Raw genomic sequence first — 20,723 nt, forward strand, 5'->3', positions numbered from 1 at the left:
GCGTTTTTTCGGCCCTCTTCCATTCTGGCCCCTGCAAGTAAGTCGGGAGGGAGTTTTTTATTTGTATTTTCCTGTGCGGTTCTTGTCCACCCGTCAGAGAAAATGTGCTGGCCCATTTACTCCAGGTCCAAAGGGCAGGAGCTGGGATGTGCTAAGCACTGTTCTAAGCGCTGGGGTAGTTACCAAGCTGATCAGGTTGGCCCACGTGGGGCTCACCCCCATTTTACAGATGAGGTCACTGAGGCCCAGAGACTAATAATAATAATTTTGGCATTTGGTAAGCGCTTCCTTTGTGCCAAGCACCGTTCTAAGCGCTGGGGTAGTTAACAAGCTGATCAGGTTGGCCCACGTGGGGCTCATCCCCATTTTACAGATGAGGTCACTGAGGCCCAGAGAAGAATAATAATAATTTTGGTATTTGTTAAGCGCTTCCTTTGTGCCAAGCACTGTTCTAAGCGCTGGGGGAAGATCCGAACTAATCAGGTTGTCCCACGTGGGGCTCACCGAGGCCCAGAGAATAATAATAATAATAATCATTCTATAATACATTATACATTAATTATATAATAATTATATTATATTATTAATGCAATGATAGTTATTATCATCATTATTATGTTGGTATTTGTTAAGCGCTTCCTTTGTGCCAAGCACTGTTCTAAGCGCTGGGGTAGTTAAGCTGATCAGGTTGGCCCACGTGGGGCTCACCCCCATTTTACAGATGAGGTCACTGAGGCCCAGAGACTAATAATAATAATTTTGGCATTTGGTAAGCGCTTCCTTTGTGCCAAGCACTGTTCTAAGCCCTGGGGGAAGATCCAAACTAATCAGGTTGTCCCACGTGGGGCTCACCAAGGCCCAGAGAATAATAATAACAATAATTCTATAATACATTATATATTATGTGTTAATTATATAATTGTATTATGTTATTAATGTAACAATTATTATTAATTATTATCATTATTATTTTGGTATTTGTTAAGCGCTTCCTTTGTGCCAAGCACTGTTCTAAGCGCTGGGGTAGTTAAGCTGATCAGGTTGGCCCACGTGGGGCTCACCCCCATTTTACAGATGAGGTCACTGAGGCCCAGAGAATAATAATAATAATTTTGGCATTTGGTAAGCGCTTCCTTTGTGCCAAGCACCGTTCTAAGCGCTGGGGTAGTTACCAAGCTGATCAGGTTGGCCCACGTGGGGCTCACCCCCATTTTACAGATGAGGTCACTGAGGCCCAGAGAAGAATAATAATAATTTTGGTATTTGTTAAGCGCTTCCTTTGTGCCAAGCACTGTTCTAAGCACTGGGGGAGATACAAGCTAATCAGGTTGTCCCACGTGGGGCTAACCGAGGCCCAGAGAATAATAATAATAATTCTGTAATATGATATAATATAATATATATTGTGTATTAATTATACAATGATTATATTATTAATGCAATAATTATTATTAATTATCATTATTATTTTGGTATTTGTTAAGCGCTTCCTTTGTGCCCAGCACCGTTCTAACCGCTGGGGTAGTTAACAAGCTGATCAGGTTGGCCCACGTGGGGCTCACCCCCATTTTACAGATGAGGTCACTGAGGCCCAGAGAATAATAATAATAATTTTGGCATTTGTTAAGCGCTTCCTTTGTGCCAAGCACTGTTCTAAGCGCTGGGGGAAGATCCGAACTAATCAGGTTGTCCCACGTGGGGCTCACCGAGGCCCAGAGAATAATAATAATTCTATAATACATTATATATTATGTATTAATTATATAATAATTATAGTATATTATTAATGTAACAATTATTATTAATTATTATCATTATTATTTTGGTATTTGTTAAGCGCTTCCTTTGTGCCAAGCACCGTTCTAAGCGCTGGGGTAGTTAACAAGCTGATCAGGTTGGCCCACGTGGGGCTCACCCCCATTTTACAGATGAGGTCACTGAGGCCCAGAGACTAATAATAATAATTTTGGCATTTGGTAAGCGCTTCCTTTGTGCCAAGCACTGTTCTAAGCCCTGGGGGAAGATCCAAACTAATCAGGTTGTCCCACGTGGGGCTCACCAAGGCCCAGAGAATAATAATAACAATAATTCTATAATACATTATATATTATGTGTTAATTATATAATAATTGTATTATGTTATTAATGTAACGATTATTATTAATTATTATCATTATTATTTTGGTATTTGTTAAGCGCTTCCTTTGTGCCAAGCACTGTTCTAAGCGCTGGGGTAGTTAAGCTGATCAGGTTGGCCCACGTGGGGCTCACCCCCATTTTACAGATGAGGTCACTGAGGCCCAGAGAATAATAATAATAATTTTGGCATTTGGTAAGCGCTTCCTTTGTGCCAAGCACCGTTCTAAGCGCTGGGGTAGTTACCAAGCTGATCAGGTTGGCCCACGTGGGGCTCATCCCCATTTTACAGATGAGGTCACTGAGGCCCAGAGACTAATAATAATAATTTTGGCATTTGTTAAGCGCTTCCTTTGTGCCAAGCACTGTTCTAAGCGCTGGGGGAAGATCCGAACTAATCAGGTTGTCCCACGTGGGGCTCACCGAGGCCCAGAGAATAATAATAATAATTCTATAATATAATATAATATAATATTATATATTGTGTATTAATTATACAATGATTATATTATTAATGCAATAATTATTATTAATTATCATCATTATTATTTTGGTATTTGTTAAGCGCTTCCTTTGTGCCAAGCACTGTTCTAAGCTCTGGGGTAGTTACAAGCTGATCAGGTTGGCCCACGTGGGGCTCACCCCCATTTTACAGATGAGGTCACTGAGGCCCAGAGAATAATAATAATAATAATTTTGGTATTTGTTAAGCGCTTCCTTTGTGCCAAGCACTGTTCTAAGCACTGGGGTAGTTAACAAGCTGAGCAGGTTGGACCACGTGGGGCCCATCCCCATTTTACAGATGAGGTCACTGAGGCCCAGAGAATAATAATAATAATTTTGGTATTTGTTAAGCGCTTACTTTGTGGTAGTTAACAAGCTGATCAGGTTGGCCCACGTGGGGCTCACCCCCATTTTACAGATGAGGTCACTGAGGCCCAGAGAATAATAATAATTTTGGTATTTGTTAAGCGCTTACTTTGTGCCAAGCACTGTTCTAAGCGCGGGGGTGGGTACAAGCTGATCAGGTTGGCCCACGTGGGGCTCATTCCCATTTTACAGATGAGGTCACTGAGGCCCGGAGAATAATAATAATAATAATAATTTTGGTATTTGTTAAGCACTTACTTTGTGCCAAGCACTTTTCTAAGTGCTGGGGTAGTTACAAGGTGAGCAGGCTGGCCCACGTGGGGCGCACCCCCATTTTATTCATTCATTCACTCAATTGTATTTATTGAGCGCTTACTGTGTGCAGAACACTGTACTAAGCACTTGGGAAGTACAAGTTGGCAACATATAGAGACGGTCCCTACCCAACAGCGGGCTCACAGTGTAGAAGGGGGAGACAGACAACAAAACAAAACATATTAACAAAATAAAATAAATAGAATAAATATGTACCAATAAAATAGATAAATAAATAGAGTAATAACTACGTACAAACATATATACAGATGAGGTCACTGAGGCCCAGAGAATAATAATAATAATAGCATTTGTTAAGCGCTTACTATGTGCAAAGCACTGTTCTAAGCGCTGGGGAGGTTACAAGGTGGTGAGGTTGTCCCACGGTGGGGCTCAGTCTTCATCCCTGTTTTGCAGATGAGGGAACTGAGGCCCAGAGAATTGAAGTGGCTTGCCCAGAGTCACGCAGCTGACAAGTGGCGGAGTCGGGATTAGAACCCATGACTTCTGACTCCCGAGCCCAGGCTCTTGCCACTGAGCCACGCTGCTTTTTCAGTGGCGGAGCAGCAATCCAATCAGTTGGGGTCTGGGGTTCAGAAGGTCATAGGTTCTAATCCCGGCTCCGCCACTTAATAAATAATGTTGGTATTTGTTAAGCGCTTACTATGTGCGAAGCACTGTCCTAACCCCTTCTAGACTGTGAGCCTGTTGTTGGGTAGGGACCATCTCTATATGTTGCCGACTTGTACTTTCCAAGCACTTAGTACAGTGCTCTGCACACAGTAAGCGCTCAATAAATACAATTGAATGAATCCCCCCACCCTTCCTCCTTCCCCTCCCCACAGCACCTGTATATACGTTTGTAGAGATTTATTACTCTATTTTACTTGTACATATTTACTATTCTATTTATTTTATTTTGTTAATATGTTTTGTTTTGTCGTCTGTCTCCCCCTTCTAGACTGTGAGCCCGTTGTTGGGTAGGGACCGTCTCTAGACGTGGCCAACTTGGCCTTCCCAAGCGCTTAGTCCAGTGCTCTGCACACGGTAAGCGCTCAATAAATACAATTGAATGAATGAATGAATAAATAGGATTGGCTGAATGGGGTAGATACAAGGTGATCAGGTTGTCCCACGTGGGGCTCGCAGTCTTAATCCCCATTTTCCAGGTGAGGTAACTGAGGCCAGAGAAGTGAAGTGACTAGCCCAGGGTCATACAGCAGACAAGTGGGGGAGCTGGGATTAGAACCCATGACCTGTTGACTCCCAAGCCCGGGCTCTTTCCACTGAGCCTCAGTGCTTCTGTCTTTGTCTTGTCTGTCTGTCAAACACTTGTCTGCTCATGCCTGGAAAGTACAATTCGAGAAGCAGCGTGGCTCAGTGGAAAGAGCCCGGGCTTTGGAGTCCGAGGTCATGGGTTCAAATGCCGGCGCTCTGCCACTTGTCAGCTGTGTGACTTTGGGCAAGTCACTTCACTTCTCCGAGCCTCAGTTCCCTCATCTGTAAAATGGGGATTAAGACTGTGAGCCCCCCATGGGACAACCTGATCACCTTGTCACCTTTTATTTTGTTGGTATGTTTTTATTTTGTTGGTATGTTTGGTTCTGTTCTCTGTCTCCCCCTTTTAGACTGTGAGCCCACTGTTGGGCAGGGACTGTCTCTATGTGATGCCAATTTGTACTTCCCAAGCGCTTAGTACAGTGCTCTGCACATAGTAAGCGCTCAATAAATACGATTGATTGATTGATTGATTGTAACCTCCCTAGTGCTTAGAACAGTGCTTTGCACATAGTAAGTGCTTAATAAATGCTATCATTATTTTTACAATTCAGCAATAAAGAGAGACCATTCAGTCGTATTTATTGAGCGCTTATGGTGTCCAGAGCGCTGTGCTAAGCGCTTGGGAAGTACAAATTGGGAAGACAATCTCTTCCCACACTGGGCTTATAGTCGACAAGGGGGGAAACAGACCGTAAATCAAATAAACAGGCATCAATATAGAGTGATAGATACACATCAAAATAAGTAAATAGGCATTAGTATAAAAGATAGAGATTAATCAATCAATTGTATTTATTGAGCGCTTACTGTGATTAAGACCCACGTGGGACAACTTGATTACCTTGTGTCTACCTCAGCGCTTAGAACAGTGCTGGGCACATTGTAATTACATAACAAATACCGTAATTATTATTACGGTAATGATCATCATCATCATCAATCGTATTTATTGAGCACTTACTATGTGCAGAGCACTGTACTAAGCGCTTGGGAAGTACAAATTGGCAACATATAGAGACAGTCCCTACCCAACAGTGGGCTCACAGTCTAAAAGGGGGAGACGGAGAACAAAACCAAACATACTAACAAAATAAAATAAATGATGATGATCATTATAGCTATGTGACCTGAGTATGCCTTATTTTCCCAATAAACAGTGTCTTCCCGAGTGCTCGTGATTGGCAATGGAGGGAGAGAACACGCCCTGGCCTGGAAACTGGCGCAGTCTCAGCGTGTCAAACATGTCTTGGTCGCTCCGGGAAATGCAGGAACAGTAAATCTCGAGAAGATTTCAAACGCAGGTAATGTGGAAATCCTCAAAAAGCCAGCCCGGAGCTTGTTTTACTGCGAGATATGCTTATCAAAGTTGCTACATAAAGGTGATTTTCGTAGCCTGGTAAAAGTACCGCTTCCCACGAGGTCGTATTGAATAGCAAAGGTAACAAATACGGTCTCCCTACTTCCTTATCTTACGTGTAGCATAATGGATAGAGCACAGGCTTGGGAGTCAGGAGGTTGTGGGTTTTAATCCCAGCTCTGCCACTTGTTTGCAGTGTGACCTTGGAGAAGTCACTTCCCTATGCCTCAGTTCCCTCATCTGTAAAATGGGGATGAAGACTGTGAGCCCCACGTGGGACAGGGAGTGTGTCCAACCTGATTGCCTTGTAGCTACCCCAGTGCTTAGTGCAGTGCCTGGCACATAGTAAACATGTAACAAGTACCACAATTATTATTGTTATTATTATCTATATGTATGACACTAACAGTAGTGGGGTTTGAGTGCCCACAGGACGGACTCCACTGTACTGAGTCCCCCCCCCCCCTTTTAGACTGTGAGCCCACTGTTGGGTAGGGACTATCTCTATATGTTGCCGACTTGTACTTCCCAAGCGCTTAGTACAGTGCTCTGCACCCAGTAAGCGCTCAATAAATATGATTGATGATGATGATGATGACTGAGTGTTTGGAAAAGTCTCACAGAAGCAAGAAACATGTTCCCTGCCTAGAAGGAGGGTACTCTCTCAACCCATGTGAAGAAATGTTTACAAATGCTATGAAAACTAATTTGTGCCAGCCATTTAGAAAATGGGACTTTGTAATATGATCCCCCCTTTTGCAGTGTTTATAATAATTATAATAATAATAATGATGGTATCTGTTAAGCACTTACTATGCAAAGCACTGTTCTAAGCGCTGGGGAGGATACAAGGTGATCAGGCTGTCCCACGTGGGGCTCACAGTCTCCAGCCCCGTTTTACAGATGAGGTAACTGAGGCCCAGAGAAGTGAAGTGATTTGCCCAAAGTCACACAGCTGACAATTGGCCAAGTCAGGAATTGAACCCATGACTTCTGACTCCCAAGCCCAAGCTCTTTCCATTGAGCCACGCTGCTTCTCACTTTACGAAAAAAGTGTCAGCTCGTCTCTTTCATTTTATACCAGGAAAACACCGTGCTGCAGTATGACTTAGGGTCTTTCAGTGGCATCTCTCTGCTTCATTTTTTTTCAGTGCAGCTGCAAGAAAGAGGAGGTAGTTGGCATCTCTTACACTCTCCTATTTTTTTTATAATTGCATTTATTAAGCGCTTACTATGTGCAAAGCACTGTTCTAAGCGCTGGAGAGGTTACAAGGTGATCAGGTTGTCCCACGGGGGGCTCACAATCTTCATCCCCATTTTACAGATGAGGTAACTGAGGCCCAGAGAAGTGAAGTGACTTGTGTGGCCACCATCAGAGTCCCAAAGAATAGATCCCGGCACTGACCAAAATTCAGGCCACGTTCGTGGCCATAATGAATGTGGGAAAGATCCCATGGTTTCTCTTGTCCTGCTAGAAATCACCCCACAAAGTTGAAGAGCTTAAACTGGCTCCAAGGACATGGAACCTAAGGCAGTGCTGACCAGGCCTAATTCTGGCTTACTTGTCCAGCTTCCAGTCCGAAGGACAGGCCTGGATAAGCGCTTAGTACAGTGCTCTGCACACAGTAAGTGCTCAGTAAATACAATTGAACGCAGACAATACTAGAGAGAAGGCTGGCGCTCTCAAAGTATGAATTCCATGCCATTGTCCCATCCCCACCTACCAGCTGTAGTCGAAGCTTGCTTCTTTCAAATCCATTGTATCCAACTTTTTTTCCTTGAACTATCCTTGTTCAGGGAACTGCAGTCCTATGGCTTGGAGCAGTATAAACCTCGCTTTATCGTTGAAACCTAATTCTGGATTTCTCCCACGGGAATTCTCCCCGGGTAGCTAGAAGCCTTAGAAACCTAGTATTGACTTTGAATCCCCCTTTTAGACCGTGAGCCCACTGTTGGGTAGGGACTGTCTCTATATGTTGCCAACTTGTACTTCCCAAGCGCTTAGTACAGTGGTCTGCACACAGTAAGCGCTCAGTAAATATGATTGATTGAATCCCAGATTACCAGCTGGTGGCTTCCCAGTTATACGAGAAATTACCCAGTGGTTTCTTTCTCTTTGCAGCTATCTCAGTCAGCGATCACACTGAACTTGCTCAGTTCTGCAAGGACCAGGAGATTGACCTCGTTGTCGTCGGTCCAGAAGCTCCTCTTGCTGCCGGTAAAGTTGGAACGAAGAACTGACTCGTAAACTCCCCTCCATTTTTCATGCAGTCCTTTTACTGTAACAGCTCCTGGTTTTCTTGTCCAAACAGATTAAGGTGAAGAATTCCAACTTCAGGCCCTTTTTCTTACCTCATATTTCTCGGCTTGGCAGCCCCCAGTTACTTTTATCCATTTAAAAGGCAGAGACGGGGAGACAAGGTGGGTTTCTGAGCCCATTGTTGGGTAGGGATCGTCTCTATATGTTGCCAACTTGTACTTCCCAAGAGTTTAGTACAGTGCTGTGCACACCGTAAGTGCTCAATAAATACGATTGAATGAATGAATGAATGGTAGGCAAAGAGGCCTTGTCTTGAAAGGAGAAACCCTAGACCGTTTTAACTGCCCTAGCCCCGGGCCCCAAAGACTTTCCCTTCCATTTGTTAAATCCCTATTAATTATTTCCCCTTCCACCCTCCACACCTGGGAACACAGAGCTGGGAATGGGGAGACCTGGGTTCAAATGCCGACTGCTACTTGTGTGTTATGTGACCTTGGGTAAGTCGCTTAACTTCTCTGGGCCTTGGTTCCCTCCTCTGTAAAAATGGAGATAAGATAGGTGTTCTCCTTCCCCCATTAGCCTGCAAGTCTCCTGTAGGACTGGGGCTGTATCTGATGTGCTTTATCTTGTCTGCCCCAGTGCTTCAGTGCATTGTGAGAGCTAACAAACACCACAGTTGTTGTCCTCGTTGAGACAGGCTCAGACGCTTTTCCCAGGAATGCACCTACTTTTTGGGATAACATAATTTCAAAATCAGCCAACGTTCACACTTCCTTATTCTAAAACACTTGTCTCGGTAGGGATCGTGGGAGATCTGACAGCGGCTGGGGTGAGATGCTTCGGGCCCACGGCGGAGGCAGCTCAGCTGGAGGCCAGCAAAAGGTTTGCCAAAGAGTTTATGGACCGACACGGGGTCCCGACGGCGAGATGGAAAGCGTTCACCGACGCGCGGGAGGCCTGCGACTTCATCAGCAGGTGCGGGGCTGCTCTCTGCATGGTGGCGAAAGGGCGGGGGTTCGTCTGTAACGCTCAAGCACAGAAAGATGTCACAGGATGTCCGTTACAGAGATCACAGTCGGAGATACTGTTCCTGTGGCTTTCCTGGAGAAGCAACATCTCCTAGTGGAAAGAGCACAGTCCTGGGAGTCATAGGATTCTGCAACTTGTCTCCTGTGTGAATTTGGGCAAGTCTTCACTTCTCCGTGCCTCAGTTTCCTCCTCTGCAAAATGGGGGGTTCAATCCCCGGTCTCCCTCCTACTTGGACTGTGAGTCAGTTCCCCTGATTCCCAGGCCCGTATTCTTTCCACTAGGCCATGCTGTTTGTTTTTCTTCTTCATGATCATCACTGATATTTTTAGCCCGTGCAGTATCCTATGATAATGAATTTTACATGCTTTCCAGCTGCTTTGTGAAGAAGTGTTTCCTTCTTGCTAGTTTGGCTTCAGTGGGTACCCCTGACTGTGAGCCCACTGTTGGGTAGGGACCGTCTCTCTATGTTGCCAACTTTGAGGCAGTTAGTACAGTGCTCTGCACACAGTAAGCGCTCAATTAATATGATTGAATGAATGAATGAAAGACAGTAAATACTTAATCTTCCCAACCACACCTAGCTTAAATTTATAAACACTCACGTCTTAGTCTTCCAACCCCAAGACCCCCTAATGTTTTCCGGCCTTCTGGTTGCCCTCTCCTTTATTCTACCCTAAGGGGCCTCCATTCTTGGTTTACAGGGTGGATCTGTTCCAGTTATGTTAGCTGGGAAATTGCCGTAACCCTGTGTGGCTGGTTCCTTCTGGGTCTCCTCCATCGCTGCTTGTTCCTCTCCAGCCCCAGAGCTCTGTCTGACCTCAGGGATCCCAGATTTAGAATTAAAAGTCCTGGGATAATCAGGAAAACCAATTTCTCCTGAATTTCTTAGATTCGTTAACCTCGAATTGTCGCTACACCTATTATTATATTATGACCGCATAAAGGACCCTTTATAAGTGTGGTAAAAGTAAAGAATTAGATGAAGTTCTTCAAAACTTTCTTAAAGGGTTAAAGAAAACCCCAGACAATATGGTGTTTAAGTATAGAGAATTCTCTTTAAGGCACGGATTTTGTTTCTGACAAGCCCCCAGGTAAGAACCAGCCAGGTTATGATACTCAGTGCCTTCACTGATGCAGCACACATATCCACGCCATTTCTTTCTTGTATCTACTTAGTGCTTAGAATAGTGCTTGGCACATAGAGCTTTAAAAGTACCATTGTTGTAATTATTACTATTAACACATAGTGCAGTATGCGACTCGGAGCTGAAGGTACTGAATGTTTAGAACTTTATATAAGGCCGACCCAGGGTTCTACTCTGAGCAGTACAAATTACAGATTATTACTTTGATATTTTTAAGACCTCTACTGTTTGCCATTTCTTTATTTTGTAGTAGGTCGCAGGAACTCAGACAGGCAGTTCCATTTTGATTGGGGGTTTTCAGCAATTTGATGTCGGCTGTTGTTTTTCCTCTACAGCGCAGACTTTCCTGCCCTGGTTGTCAAGGCCAGTGGTCTAGCTGCTGGAAAGGGAGTGATTGTAGCCACAAACAAAGAAGAAGCTCGCAAAGCGGTTCAAGAGATCATGCAGGTGAGCCGATCGGGTCTGAAAAGCGAAGTGATGGTAGGAGCGGTAATATTTATTTAGTGCTTTACTGTGTGCAGAGCACTGTACTAAGTGCTTGGGAAAGTACAGTACAATAATAGACACATTCCCTGCCCACAACGAGGGCTGTGGGGGCTGTGTTACGACAACCTCTTTCACCCATTTTAGTGTCAGTTCCCCCGAAAATTCAGCAAATTTAGAATGGTGATACTTGTTTGTATGTACACTTATTTGTATACAGGGGTTCTGTGATAACTGCAAGGCCTAAGGCCGGAATCTGGAGCCACCCAGAAAACCAAGTTTCCACTGAAGCATCAGTTTACCATATGATCAGGGAAGACTTTGGAGCCAAAGAACACCAGTCCTACAAAAATTCCATCTGACTAAAAAAAAACACCCCAAAACAAAAAAACCTACATTAGACACCCAGAAAATCAAGTTTCCATTGAAGCATCAGTTTACCATATGATAAGGGAGAGGCTTTGGTGTCAAAGAACACCAGTCCTACAAAAATTCCATCTGACTAAAAAAAAAAACCCTCAAACAAAAAAAACTACATTAGCACTGATTCCAGTGGCCACTATTCACATCCCTTCTTATAGCTAACCCACCCATCCTCTACCGCTATTAACTATTTAATAGCGGGGGGCTATGTTATGACAACCTCTTTCACCCATTTTAGTGTCAGGTCCCCCGAAAACTCAGCAAATTTAGAATGGTGATACTTGTTTGTATCCATAATGATGGTCAGATTGTTTTATTTCTATCCTTGCCACATCTCTAGGAAATAGGCAGCAAAAAACTTAATTGTACACATGCCAGAAGCAACCCCAGAATCCTCCAGGTGTACAAATAAAGTCATTCATGAAAATGAACTCACACCCATGGGGCCTAAAATACATCAGGACCCAGTGAAACTCAGGCAGCTTCTCTTTCCTATTTTCTGGTTTTTGTGTTTTCTTCTTGGGGAAATCCACTGTGGGGGAACTGAAGTGTATTTGTCTTGGGCCATAGGAAGCGGTAGAGGATGGGTGGGATAGCTATAAGAAAGGATGTGAATGGTGGCCACTGGAATCAGTGCTAATGTAGGGTTTTTTTGTTTTGGGGGTTTTTTTTAGTCAGATGGAAGTTTTGTAGGACTGGTGTTCTTTGACACCAAAGTCTCTCCCTGATCATATGGTAAACTGATGCTTCAGTGGAAACTTGGTTTTCTGGGTGGCTCCAGATCCCGGCCTTAGGCCTTGCCGTTATCACAGAACCCCTGGAATCTAAAGTCCCCGCCTGGGCACACCCCCAATTCCTCCCAGCATTTACCCTGGCCTACGGAGCCACCAGCCAGCATGACTCCCTCAATTACTACAGCACCACTTAGCTTCTGGACCACAGAAATGGGTCTGGAGGATCCAGAAATCCCTCAAACTCTCGACTGGACATGTTTGGCTTTTGCTTTCCCCAGGAGGCAACTGCTTTTGGTTCAGTTAGCTGACTTGTGAAGGCCGGGAGGACGAAAGTTAAAGTAGTCATCATTCAGAAAATAGCCCTGCTATTGTTATCACAGCAATATCAGCGCTGACTTTGTGATTTCTAGTCTGTATCTGTTTGAGTGAAATAAGTCTTATCTCCTCGAGATGTTCTGAAAAAGAAGAGGGAGCAGAAATTAGCAGACATATGCCCTATCCAGTGGAATGTATGCTGACTCTTAAGCATGGATGGGAAAGACCCTCATAAATTCACCGTATATGTTAAAATAGGCCCAATAACAGATTTTTTTTCTTAAATGCAGGATAGGGCTTTTGGCAGGGCTGGAGACACTGTTGTTATAGAAGAACTCTTAGAAGGAGAAGAGGTGTCGGTAAGTATACTCTTCATCTTGAATAATTTTTTGCCAGTGTATTTAGATCTAATAACTAGGAACTTTCTAGACTTGTACTAAGAAAGCGGCCTGCGTGATTCGTTTTGCCAACTTCATCTAGGAAAGAGAAACGGGTTAAGAAGAGAAAATGGTGTGCCTCTCATTTCTGATGTGAATCTAAAAAAAAACAATATTCAAGGTCTGAGTAAAGCTGGGCGCCTCAGATCACACTTATCCAAGAGAGCCAATTACTTAATGCTATTTCATTATTATCAATGGTTTTTATTGAGCACGTACTATGTGCAGAGCACTAAGTGCTTGGGAGAATACTATACAACAGAGTTGGTAGGCGTGTTCCCTGCCCAGAGTAAGCTTATGATCTAGAAGGGGAGTTACACATTAATAGAAATAAATTTTTGGAGCACATATTCTGTGCAGGACACTATATAAAGTGCTTGGGGGACGTGATCCTTGTCTGCGGGAGCTTAGCGTCTAGAGGGTGAGATAGGCATTAAAATGAATTTACAGGTAGGGGAAATGGCAGAGTGTAAAGATGTGTGACGGGATTGGGTGACAATCCTAGGAAATAGCTTGCATTTAGCAGATTACATTAGGCATTGGGGATAGCCCAGAATAACCTGTAGATTTAAACTTCCCTGCTGTCACTTCCACAGTTAGAACAAGAGTGGGCTTTATAATAATAACAATGGCATTTGTTAAGTGCTTACTATGTGCAAAGCACTGTTCTAAGCGCTGGGGGGGATACAAGGTGATCAGGTTGGCCCACTTGGGGCTCACAGTCTTAATCCCCATTTTACAGATGAAGGTAACTGAGGCCTAGAGAAGTGAAGTGACTTGCCCAAGGTCACACAGCAGACATGTGGGGGAGCCGGGATTAGAACCCGTGTGAGCCCCCTGTTGGGTAGGGACTGTCTCTCTATGTTGCCAACTTGTACTTCCCAAGCGCTTAGTACAGTGCTCTGCACACAGTAAGCGCTCAATAAATACAATTGATTGATTGATTGATTGACCTCTGACTCCCAAGCCCAGGCTCTTTCCACTGAGCCACGCTGCTTCTCTAATAAGGAGCACCTCAGTGCCAGGAAGGTAAAAGGGAAGCTAGATAAAAATGGATTTGGAAATAGAGGAGAAATTATTTCCCACCCTCTTCCATCATCAAAATGGCTAGAGACAAATTGGAATCCTCTCTGTCCTCTGGCTCTGTACAAGGAGCTCTTCAGAGTCACTTCTGCTTCAGAACAACCTGAAATCCTTCTAGACTCTAAGCCCGGTGTGGGCAGGGATTGTCTCTCTTTACTGCTGAATTGTACTTCCCAAGCACTTAGTACAGTGCTCTGCACACAATAAGCGCTCAATAAAGCCAATTGAATAAATGAATGACACAAATTTCCCAGTGGTAGGGATGGGAGGAAGGACCCTTCTTAAACTCGTGTATTTCCAAACATCGGCAGCCACTGGCCGTGAGAATAGGCTGTGACTTGGTTTCTCTCTGCAGTGTTTGTGCTTCAGCGATGGTAAGACCGTGGCCCCCATGCCGCCAGCCCAGGACCACAAGCGCCTGATGGATGGAGACAGAGGCCCAAATACTGGTGGGATGGGGGCTTATTGCCCCGCGCCTCAGGTACAGACTGTGCTTCTGGCCAAATGCCGGAATGTTTGCTCTGCACGCAGTAAGCGCTCAGTAAATACGATTGACTGAATGAGTGAATGAAATGCCATTTGCCTTCCTGCGTTTTCCTTTCAACTTAGTGAGAGAGCTCGACTTAGAGTTATACCCTTTTCAGGCTCCACGTGTTAGCCTTGAAGTGCTTTGCACTGTGTTGGCTTTCAGTTGTCAGTTTTCCATATAATAATAATAATGATGATGATGGTATTAACTAGACGTTTCGGAGTGTTCATTCAAGAGTACGGTGTAAGAGTTGGTAGACACGTTCCCTGCCCACAGGGAGATGAGATGGAGAGACAGACAATATAAATAAACTACAGGTTCGTGCATAGATCGTGTGGGGCAGAGGGTGGGGTGAATCTTGACGGGTAATAATAATAATAATGATGGCATTTGTTAAGCACTTACTATGTGTCAAGCACTGTTCTAAGCGCTGGGGAGGATGCAGAGTGATCAGATTGTCCCACGTGGGGCTCACGATCTTCATCACCTCCTCCAGGAGGCCTTCCCAGACTGAGCCCCTTCCTTCCTCTCCCCCTCGTCCCCCTCTCCACCCCCGCATCTTGCCTCCTTCCCTTCCCCACAGCACCTGTATATATGTATATATGGTTGTACATATTTACCACTCTATTTATTTATTTATTTATTTATTTATTTATTTTACTTGTACATTTCTATCCTATTTATTTTATTTTGTTGGTATGTTTGGTTCTGTTCTCTGTCTCCCCCTTTTAGACTGTGAGCCCACTGTTGGGTAGGGACTGTCTCTGTGTGTTGCCAATTTGTACTTCCCAAGCGCTTAGTACAGTGCTCTGCACATAGTAAGCGCTCAATAAATACGATTGATTGATTGATCCCTTCTCTGTGCCTCAGTTCCCTCATCTGGAAAATGGTGATGAAGACTGTGAGCCCCCTGTGGGACAACTTGATCACCTTGTAACCTCCCCAGCGCTTAGAACAGTGCTTTGCACATAGTAAGCACTTAATAAATGCCATTATTATTATTATTATTATCCCCATTTCACAGATGAGGTAACCGAGGCCCAGAGAAGTTGTGACTTGCCCAAAGCCACACGGCTGGCAATTGGCGGAGCCGGGATTTGAACCCATGACCACATCCAAACCGTTACACAGTTCAGCTGAGGCTGGAACAGTTTTGGATTCTCTTACTCTTGAGAACAGTCAGAATTCACAGTTCAAGGACAGGACCCTTGTTTTTTTAAATTTTTCTTAAGCTCCCCCACCCCGTCAGGATCGCACCTGGAGAGTGTCCAGTACTCTATCAGTCTTGTCTACAGGAGGGAGAATCAAGCAGAGGCTGGCGCGTTCCCCTCCTAGCCTGAGCGGTGGCTATTGAGTGGACGGTAATCTGCTACACGTCAAAACGCGGCTTTGCTGGGTAGCGGCAGAAACTCAAGTTTACCGCGCGGAAGGAGGCAGTGGTAAACCACTTCTCTGGATTCGGGTTGCAGGTGGAGGTGGGACATTCTCAAAGAGAATGAAAGAGACATTCGGAAATCAATCAATCAATCAATCGTATTTATTGAGCGCTTACTGTGTGCAGAGCACTGGACTAAGCGCTTGCGAAGTACAAGTTGGCAACATATAGAGACGGTCTCTACCCAACAGTGGGCTCGCAGTCTAGAAGGGGGAGACAGAGAACAAAACCAAACATATTAACAAAATAAAATAAATAGCATAGATATGTACAAGTAAAATAAATAGGGTAATAAATATGTACAAACATATATACAGGTACTGTGGGGAAGGGAAGGAGGCAAGACGGGGGGGATGGAGAAGGGGAGAGGAAGGAAGGGGCTCAGTCTGGGAAGGCCTCCTGGAGGAGGTGAGCTCTCAGCAGGGCCTTGAAGGGAGGAAGAGAGCTAGCTTGGCGGATGGGCAGAGGGAGGGCATTCCAGGCCCGGGGGATGACGTGGGCCGGTGGTCGACAGCTTCACTTCTCTGAGCCTCAGTTACCTCATCTGTAAAATGGGGATTAAGACTGTGAGCCCCCCGTGGGACAACCTGATCGCCTTGTAACCTCCCCAGCGCTTAGAACGGTGCTTTGCACATAGTAAGCTCTTAATAAATGTCATTATTATTATTATTTATTCACTCATTCATTCATTCAATCAAGCAGCGTGGTTCAGTGGAAAAAGGCACGGGCTTTGGAGTGAAAGTCCATGGAGTTGCTATAGGTCGGAGATGACTCAACAGTTTAAGACAACAATCGATTAATAATAATAATAACAAGCTTATTATTAATAAGCTCTCTGCATGGGTCCAGAACTGTTCGAAGTGCTGGGTCAGACACGGTTCCTGTCCAATGTGGGACTCACCGTCTAAGTAGAAGGGAGCACAGGTATTTAATCTCTATTTTGCATTTGAGGAAATTGAGGCGCAGAGAAGTTGAGCCCACTGTTGGGTAGGGACTGTCTCTATATGTTGCCAACTTGTACTTCCCAAGCGCTTAGTCCAGTGCTGTGCACACAGTAAGCACTCAATAAATACGATTGATTGATTGATTGATTAAGCAATTTGCCCAAGGTTCACACAGCCATGGATTAGAGCCCAAGTTCTCCGGCCACTAGGCTAGGCTGCCAGGACCTGCTGTGAAGAATAGCTCCATTCCTAAAATAAACACTAGATTAAACTCTATGCTACATTTTGTTCATTAAATGGTCCCAATGACCATCTCTCCTTAAATCTGGAAAATAGATGTTTTGGTAGGTAGGGGATGCAGCAGATAATAATTACCCAGTGATTTAGGAAAGTGTTAAGATGTCAGAACTTCCTTTATCAAATTATGTTTTGGGTGAAAATAACAGATTACATATGTTTCAGAGCGAGGTAACCGGCTTTTGGCTGTGATTTTAGAGGACTCAGAATTACCGCAGGCTACCTGGCCTTCCTTCAGGTCTGTCGTAGAAGTAAAACCTTTCCTGCCTCTAAAAAGCTTTTAAATGAAAAGGGGAGAGAAGGCGTGTTTCTGTTGGTTATTTAATTGTTAAGATAGTAGTAGCAGGAGTGGGTCATGTGAAATTTTTAGAAAGTCTGAAAACGGATAATTTATAGGGGATTTTTTTCTTCAAGAAAAAAACGTTCAGAAATTAATCGGGAGATTCTAGCTCAGCCAAGCAATTTACTACATGCCCGGGTCTCGTAGGAAACCTGTCACCAGACCTAATAATAATAATAATGGTATTTAAGTGTTTACTATGTGCCAGGTACTGTACTAAGTGCTGGGGTAGATACAAGAAAATCAGGTTGCGCATAGTCATTGTCCCGCATGAGGTTCACAGTCATAATCCCCATGTACCAGGTGAGGCAACTGAGACCCAGAGAGGTGAAGTTACTTGCATAAGGTCACACAGCAGACAAGTGGCAGCCGGGATTAGAACCCAGATCCTTCCAGGTCTGTGGTCTTTCCCCTAGGCCACGCCCCAGGAATAATGCGTATTTCCTGGATTCTGCCTCTTCTGCCTTCTTGTGAGATTTTGAATATTGGGGGAAGTTACCATGGTCTTTTTCTACAAGCTTATTTCCTTACAGCATGTGTACATTAGTCGTGAGAGAGTGTAGCAGTTTGCAGAAGTGATCAAAGTTATCATTAGGTCTTCTCCTGTATATATGTTTGTACATATTTATTACTTTATTTATTTTACTTGTACATATCTATTCTATTTATTTTATTTTGTTAGTATGTTTGGTTTTGTTCTCTGTCTCCCCCTTTTAAACTGTGAGCCCACTGTTGGGTAGAGACTGTCTCTATATGTCGCCAACTTGGACTTCCCAAGCTCTTAGTACAGTGCTCTGCACACAGTAAGCGCTCAATAAATACGATTGATTGATTGATTGATTCTCATGATGCCTATAGCACTTTTCAAAAGGACTTAGCCTCTATTTACATAATCACCAATGTGCCATCATTCAATAGTACTTTTTAAGGGGCCTGCAAACAAGGACAGTGTGAAAACTTTCCAATCTTCCCCTTTCCCCTAGCTATCGAAGGATTTATTTTTGACCATCAAGAATGCAATTCTTCAGAAAACAGTGGAAGGCATGCAGCAAGAGGGTACTCCGTACGTGGGTAAGCCCTTCCTTAAAACCCTCCGCATCCACCTCTGAAATTGGCGCGGTGCTCAAGTTCCAAATGGATGCTTCCAATTCCAGGCGAATACTATGCCGGTGCTGTCTTGAAGGCTCAGTCACGCCGCCTTTATTGTGGGTTCGCTTTCTTGATTCAGGAGTGCTGTATGCCGGAATCATGCTTACCAAAGATGGCCCGAAAGTTCTGGAGTTTAATTGCAGATTTGGGGATCCAGAGTGCCAGGTGGGTTACCCCCGTGTTGAACAGAGCAGGGCGGGGCAGCGCATGTGGTTTCTTTTTCTGGGACACTTCTCCGTACTCTTAACATTTCATTTCTGGGCAAGAAATTGCAGTGATCTCCCACTGCTGTTGCTCGACTTTGCGCAGGTTATTTCATTTCTGGCAGTCTCTGGGCAAGAAATTGCAGTGATCTCCCACTGCTGTTGCTCGACTTTGCGCAGGTTACTTCATTTCTGGCAGTCTCTGGGCAAGAAATTGCAGTGATCTCCCTCTGCTGTTGCTCGACTTTGCGCAGGTTACTTCATTTCTGGCAGTCTCTGGGCAAGAAATTGCAGTGATCTCCCTCTGCTGTTGCTCGACTTTGCGCAGGTTATTTCATTTCTGGCAGTCTCTGGGCAAGAAATTGCAGTGATCTCCCTCTGCGGTTGCTCAACTTTGCGCAGGTTATTTCATTTCTGGCAGTCTCTGGGCAAGAAATTGCAGTGACCTCCCTCTGCTGTTGCTCGACTTTGCGCAGGTCATCCTCCCCCTTCTCAAAAGCGATTTTTACGAAGTGATCCAGTCAGCCTTGGAGGGCCAGCTCAGCGGCTGCATGCCCGAGTGGCTGGAGGACAGCGCCGCGGTGAGCGTCGTCATGGCGAGCCGGGGCTATCCCGGCAGTTACGCCAAGGGCTTGGAGATAACAGGTAAACACCACCAGATAGCTAGGGGTCAGTTCCCTCTGGCAGGCCCAGAATAATAATAATAATAATAATAATGACAATGGAATTTGTTAAGCGCTTACTATGTGCAAAGCACTGTTCTAAGCGCTGGGGAGGAGACAAGGTGATCAGGTTGTCCCACGTGGGGCTCACAGTCTTAATCCCCATTTTACAGATGAGGTCGCTGAGGCCCAGAGAAGTGAAGTGACTTGCCCAAAGTTACACAGCTGACAAGTGGTGGAGCTGGGATTTGAACCCATGACTCCCAAGCCCGTGCTCTTTCATTCATTCATTCATTCAGTCGTATTTATTGAGCGCTTACTGTGTGCAGAGCACTGTACTAAGCGCTTGGGAAGTACAAGTTGGCAACATATAGAGACGGTCCCTACCCAACAGCGGGCTCACAGTCTAGAAGGGGGAGACAGACAACAAAACGAAACGTATTAACAAAATAAAATAAATGGAATAAATATGTACAAATAAAATAAATAGAGTAATAAATATGTACAAACATATATACATATATACAAATGCTGTGGGCTCACAGTCTAGAAGGGAGAGACAGACAACAAAACAAAACATATTAACAAAATAAAATAAATAGAATAAATAGGTACAAATAAAATAAATAAATAAATAGAGTAATAAATACGTACAAACATATATACATATGTACAAGTGGTGTGGGCTCACAGTCTAGAAGGGAGAGACAGACAACAAAACAAAACATATTAACAAAATAAAATAAATAAAATAAATATGTACAAATAAAATAAATAAATAGAGTAATAAATATGTACAAACATATATACATATATACAAGTGCTGTGGGCTCACAATGTAGAAGGGAGAGACAGACAAAACATTAACAAAATAAAATAAATAGAATAAATATGTACAAATAAAATAAATAAATAAATAGAGTAATAACTGCGTACAAACATATACATATATGCAAGTGCTGTGGGCTCACAGTCTAGAAGGGAGACAGACAACAAACCAAAACATATTAACAAAATAAAATAAATAGAATAAATATGTACAAATAAAATAAATAAATAAATAGAGCAATAAATACGTACAAACATATACATATATACAAGTGCTGTGGGCTCACAGTCTAGAAGGGAGAGACAGACAACAAAACAAAACATATTAACAAAATAAAATAAATAGAATAAATATGTACAAATAAAATAAATAAATAGAGTAATATGTACAAACATATATACATATATACAAGTGGTTTCCACTGAGCCACGCTGCTAAGCATGAGGTGGTTGTTTTGGGCCTGCGC

General features: G+C 43.8%; 1 protein-coding gene across 1 annotated transcript in view; it reads left to right on the plus strand.

The window, feature by feature from the left end:
* Positions 1 to 20,723, plus strand: part of GART (phosphoribosylglycinamide formyltransferase, phosphoribosylglycinamide synthetase, phosphoribosylaminoimidazole synthetase) — a 44,574-nt gene that overhangs the window by 5,708 nt on the left and 18,143 nt on the right. The window contains exons 2-10 of the mRNA XM_038766169.1: positions 5,760 to 5,903; positions 8,082 to 8,177; positions 9,020 to 9,194; positions 10,730 to 10,841; positions 12,640 to 12,708; positions 14,225 to 14,350; positions 18,398 to 18,485; positions 18,643 to 18,728; positions 19,243 to 19,411. Coding sequence (XP_038622097.1) covers positions 5,760 to 5,903; positions 8,082 to 8,177; positions 9,020 to 9,194; positions 10,730 to 10,841; positions 12,640 to 12,708; positions 14,225 to 14,350; positions 18,398 to 18,485; positions 18,643 to 18,728; positions 19,243 to 19,411 — 1,065 coding nt within the window. The remainder of the gene's footprint in view (positions 1 to 5,759; positions 5,904 to 8,081; positions 8,178 to 9,019; positions 9,195 to 10,729; positions 10,842 to 12,639; positions 12,709 to 14,224; positions 14,351 to 18,397; positions 18,486 to 18,642; positions 18,729 to 19,242; positions 19,412 to 20,723) is intronic.

The sequence above is a fragment of the Tachyglossus aculeatus genome, chromosome 24, assembly GCF_015852505.1.
Source record: "Tachyglossus aculeatus isolate mTacAcu1 chromosome 24, mTacAcu1.pri, whole genome shotgun sequence".
In the NCBI taxonomy this organism is placed as follows: Eukaryota; Metazoa; Chordata; class Mammalia; order Monotremata; family Tachyglossidae; genus Tachyglossus; species Tachyglossus aculeatus.